This window comes from Pteropus vampyrus, unplaced genomic scaffold, assembly GCF_000151845.1.
Source record: "Pteropus vampyrus isolate Shadow unplaced genomic scaffold, Pvam_2.0 Scaffold52, whole genome shotgun sequence".
NCBI classification, from domain to species: Eukaryota; Metazoa; Chordata; class Mammalia; order Chiroptera; family Pteropodidae; genus Pteropus; species Pteropus vampyrus.
In genome coordinates this window covers 1,606,637-1,612,123 of record NW_011888833.1, presented here as the reverse complement: position 1 = coordinate 1,612,123, position 5,487 = coordinate 1,606,637, and the positions used below count along the sequence as shown (strand labels likewise).

The window sequence follows — 5,487 nt, the reverse complement described above, 5'->3', positions numbered from 1 at the left end:
GAGTCCTGTCTTCTTTCTCTCTGCCATCTTTCCCACAGGCCGTGCTCCTCGTCTCTAGCCTGTTTCAAAACACAGATTTTAACGAAGACAGACTCAAAGCATATTTTAATCACAAGTCGAAGCTGAGGCATAGTCGTGTGTGTACCTTTTAAACTCTGGAGACTTATCATTACGTAATCCATACGGGTCAATGGGAGACAGCAGGGTAAAGAAAGTGCTGTTTGCTGCTCAGGAGTGACAGAATGACGGGGTACTGTGACAGGGATAAGTGAAGGAAAGTAAGATCAGTTTTAAAGCAGCCACAATTCCACAGGCCAAAACATAGATATTCAATCCAATTGAATAGAAAGCATTCCTTACCCGCTGGAAACAAGGGATTGTGTCAGTTTTATAAAAAATTCTTGAGCGAGAACAGTGCCATCATCTGCCGGATAACCCGAAGGAGCCCTCTTCAGGAGCAAAGTCCCTCTTCTGAAAGTTATCTGAGGAGCATCGACCCTGACGGCCAACTGAACACTTCAGAATGAATCACTGAACAGCGGAGGAGGGAGCGGTGAGGGATTCAACGTTCCTTCCTCCACAGAAGTCAGCAAACATGCCTGAGTGTCCCGCTTCTCCGCCCTCAGCCAGAGGCTCATCCCACAGCCTCCCCATTTTGTTAAGAGGTCCTCAGAGGGTAACGTCACTGCCCGAGAGAAGTATGCGGGCGAGCCGCAGTCACGGGGCTCAGAAAACCTGACGATGTGACAAATAGGCTGGAACGATATTTATATATATGAGTATGCACCTACTGCACATCTCTCAACCCCAAATGGGTTGAAAAGTCAGACTTTCATCCATACAGACTTGTCAAATGTCAATTAGAAGTGAAAGAGCTCAGTTTACTCTTATAACTGCACCTCGAAATTCATACTACCTTTTATTCCAATACACGTACACGTATGTATATTTATTACGTAGGAAGGGTGAGGAAATATGGGGTCGCAGGAAGAAGTGTTGTATCATGCGTGCTTCCTGCACACAGTTGATCTTTCGGGGGAGGGGCAAGAAAATCTGAGCTGAAAAAAATCATTCATTCATTCATTCATTTACTGACCCTGTGCTATGACACCTTTTTAAAAAAAAATATTAAATTTATTGAGGTGGCATTGGTTAATAAAATTATATGGGTTTCAAGTGTACAGATCTGTAATATATCGTGTGTCATCCTTGACAGGTTTTGGTATCAGAGAAATAAACGTTGGCCTCATAAAATGAGTGAGAAAGTATTGCCCGTTCTTTAAGTTTTTGGAAGAGTTTGAGAAGAACAGGCATTTAATCTTCTGTGAGTGTTTGGTAGAATTCACTGGTGAAGCCCTCTGGTCCTAGACTTTTACTTTTGGGGACGTTTTTGGTGACTATTTCCATTTCCTTACTGTGGATCGGTGTATTTAGATTTTGCAGTTTTTCATGATTCCGTCTAGGAAGGTTGTATGTTTCTAAGAACTTGTCCATTTCTTCTGGGTTATTGATTTGATGGCTATACCCTTTCACAGTAGCCTTCTATGATCCTTTGTATATTCTGTGGTGTCTGTCGTAACTTCTCTTTCATTTCCGATTTTGTTTGTTTGAGTCTTTTCTCTTTTTTCCTTCGTGAGTCTAGCCAGGGGGTTGTCAATTTTATTAACCTTTTCAAAGAATTCGCGTTTCGTTGCATTAATTTTCTCTATTGCCTTTTTGTTTTCTATTTTGTTCATTTCTGCTTTAGCTTTTATAATTTCCTTCCTTCTCCTGACTTTGGGTCCCTTTTGTTCTCCTTTTTCTAGTTCTTTAAGGTTATTTGGGATTTCTCTCGTTTCTCACGACAGGCCTGTAATGCACAAACTTCCTTATTACTGCTTTTGCCGGACCCCAAAAGTTCTAGCATGTTGTAGCGTCGTTTTCATTTGTCCGTAGGTGTCATCTGATCTCTCGTTTTCTTTCTCTTTTGACCCAGTCATTGTTTAATAGCGTGTTGTTTAATCTCCACATAATTGTGATTTTTCCTGCTTGCTTTTTGCAGCTGATCTCCAATTTCAAAGCGCTCTGGTCAGAGAATTTGCTTCGTATGATTTCTATCTCTTTAAATTTGTTGAGGCAAGTTTTGTGTACCAACTTGTGGTCTACCCTTGAGAATGTTCCGTGTGCACTAGAGAAGCTTCTATAACCTAGTGCTCTGAGATGGGAGGCTCTGTCAATGTCAATTATGTCCACTGGGTCTAATGTGCCATTTAAGGCTGTGATTTCTTTATTGATGTTCTGTTTGGATGATCTGTCCATAGCTGTTAAAAGGGTATTTAGGTCCCCTACTATAATTGTGTTTTTGTCAGTTTCTCCCTCGTAGTGTTAGTAGTTGTGTTATGTATTTAGGTGTTACCTGCTTGGGTGTAACTATATTGATAAATGTTATATCTTCTGGATGTATCATCATAAAATATCCATTCGTGTCTGTCTGTTACCTTTGTTATCTTGAAATCTATTTTATCAGATGTGAGTGTGGCTACACCAGCTTTTCTCTGGGTGCCATTTGCTTGGAGCATCATTTTCTACCTTTTCACCTGGCGTCTATATTTGTCGTTCCAGCTGAGATGTGTCTCTCGAAGGCAGCGCGTGGCTGGCTTTTGTTTTCTGATCTGACCTGCTGCTCTGTGCCTTTTTATTGGTGAGTTCTGTCTATTTACATTTAGGGTGATTATCGATGGATGAGGATTTTCTGTAGCCATTTTATCTTTTGTTTTCTGGTAGCTCTGTGTCTCCATTGTCTCTTTTCCCTGTGTTTCTGTCTGGTAGCTTAGTTTGATGGTATTCTACGATTTTTTTTCTTCTGTTTCCTCTTTTTTATGTTGTATCTCAGTTCTAGATTTTTTTGTGGTTATCATTAGGTTTATGTAAAAGGAAGTTTCATACATACAGTAGTCCTTTTTCTGACGGCATTCTATCTCTGTTCCCCATGCAAATTCAGACCTTTACCCTCTCCCCTTTTATGTTTTTGTTGACATCTCTTATTTTTAGAGTTACAAAAAGAGTCCACAAACCCTTATACTTCTTTTAGAGAGCAAGTGGCCAGAACTGGGTATTGAGACAGAAACTCAGGGTACAAGGAACATTTGTTCTTGGGTACAAAGGGAAGAGAATATTCTAAGAGAAACTGAGCAGGGACAGTGTCCACAAAAGGCTCCAGAAGGAAATGCTGAAGATGATGGTGGTGCCTCCTGGGAAGAAAAATGTCTGTCTGCCCTAAGGAGCAAACTGTGAGAGGGCCGCCATCGCCACGCACTGTCCCAGCTGGGGTGGGGGAGGGGTGGCTTCTAGTCCCTTGACCTGAGAAAAAGCACCTATCACTCTGGAGCACCAACTTTAAGGGAAGGGGTCTGGGACAGTATGTTCTCTTGAATAGTAATCCAATTAAAAACCAATAAATGAAACAGCAGTCAATTAATTATAAACAAGGCCACTGCTCTGGGCAGTGGGGGTGGCTCTCAGCGGCTGGGTTAGGCCAGGGGCTGATACTCATCACCTGCCTAGTCATAGGAGGCCACCAAGGTGGCTGGACCCAGGCCTGTCTCCCCTCTCTCTAAGGGGGCAAAGGCAGCCGAGCTTCCCAATGTTCTAGTCCTCTGCCTCATCTCCTCTCTGCTCCCAGGGGTCTGGTGAGCCTGTTGAACCGTCTCACTCCCCAGGGATGACATGTATATCATAGGAAACATTTTTGGGTGGCAAAACCATGAGGTGACACCTTGGCCCTTCTATTTTTATGACCTCACTTCCGGCCAGAACCTGGATGTCCGCATGGCTGCCCAGAAATGATCCGTTCCAAGAGAAATCTCTCCCGTGGAAATGAAGAAATGAGTCACAGCAGGGGCTGTGCCAAAGAGCCGGGCCTCACCCCAGCCGGGGTATGCCTGACACCTGGGGGACGCCTGGGGGACACCTGGGGAAGTGCTAGCCCCTTCCTTCTCAGGCCTTCTGCCATTTCCTCCAGTGCTGAGACTCCTCCCCCAGTCACACCTGAAGTCTTTTCCACCCGGGAGATCGTCTTAGCACCAGCGGGCAGGTGACCGCCATTTCTTTAAACTCTTCTAGTCCTTTCGCCATCATAAAATATTCCCAAGGGGAAGAGTTCAAAGTTTACAAATGTGGTTTGTTTTTGAGGCACTGTGGGGAAGAAATTCCAAATCTGGATGCCATCTCCTTTGCATTTGGGAATTGGTGGGCTTTGTTAAGAACGGCCTAAGGGGACAAGAGCATGGTGGCGTAGTATCTCCTCTTTTAAGCAAGGTAAAAATTGGGGGAGGAGAGAATGAAGGAAACATTTTCAGTGTCCTCAGAGAAAAAGCGAGCGCTCTCCACCCAGGATGGACTCATGCGTGGGAGTCCAAGCCGATTTGATGACACCAAGTGATGACTGACCAGTGCTGTCCCCCCTTCCACCCCATGACAGAGACTGGCCCCACAGGCTTCAGTTAGGGGTCATGTACGTGCTGTGGAAGGGGGCAGGGAGGAAGAGCAGGGAGAGGCAGGAGCACCAAGTGTCACCTAGACCCTGTCCACAGAACACTCGTTGGCACTGGCCTCGGCCCAACTCTCAGGCTTTTAAATAAATTTTTTGGAGCTGGGGGACGGAGGAAAGAGACAGCCACAGAAGAGATGAAACCGCGCTGAAATTTTCTGAAAGAAGAAGAGCCAGTGTCACAGCAGGGGGTTTCAAGCGGCAATGGCACGTTACGGGTGTCAGGAAACGTCAAACAGGGTGCGAGCTGGAAAAGGCTCTTGGCTTGGGAGCCAGGAGTTTCGCGCGCTCCTTGCCAGAGACCCACCTGGGGTGGCGGTTCGTGTGAAAGCCACCGCACGTTCCTTTTCATCGCATCTTAGGGCTATTTTAATTTCTTACCTCCTGGAATGCAAAAATCGGGCTGCTCTTGTTCTTATCACAGTCAGAAACGTTGCTGGCCGAGGCCATGCTGTAGTTGCCACTGTCTTCCCATATTCTCCTGTACACGTACTGCGTCGTCAGGGGAGAGGTCAAAGTCAGCGCAAATGTGCTGAGGCAAATGGCAGGTTCTACGAAGAAAAGCTTCATCCTGCTTGGGGTGGGGGGCCCAGTTCTGTTCAAAGGGAAACCAGAGACACGATCAGCGGCGCTCGCCTCGGAAAGGCTGGCTTTTCAGTGACAGGGGAGAGAGAGGAGTTTGGTGGCGGAAACCAGCAAACTAGGGAACAGAAAGCAGTTATCACTTCTTAAGAAAATACTCTCTACGCGGGAACTGGTCCTCGGTAAACCTGAGCCTGTCATGCTTCCCGTTTTAAAGAGCAGGACTTTCTAGGGCTGAAACGACGACTCCTTAAAATAAGAAGTCGTCACCGTTTTGGAAATTCAGCGATCACGCAACTGTCCCCACCCGGCCCTGTGCCCGCGGGTTTGCATAAGGGAGACGGTGACGTTCCTCTGGGACGCGACAGTCGCGCCAC

At 45.8% G+C, this 5,487-nt stretch overlaps 1 protein-coding gene across 1 annotated transcript in view; it reads right to left on the bottom strand.

The window, feature by feature from the left end:
• The window catches only part of SLC46A3 (solute carrier family 46 member 3), a 14,159-nt gene extending 8,914 nt beyond the window's left edge, over positions 1-5,245 (bottom strand). The window contains exon 1 of the mRNA XM_023530684.1: positions 4,910-5,245. Coding sequence (XP_023386452.1) covers positions 4,910-5,098 — 189 coding nt within the window. The 5' untranslated portion in view covers positions 5,099-5,245. The remainder of the gene's footprint in view (positions 1-4,909) is intronic.
• Positions 5,246-5,487: the final 242 nt, after the last annotated feature.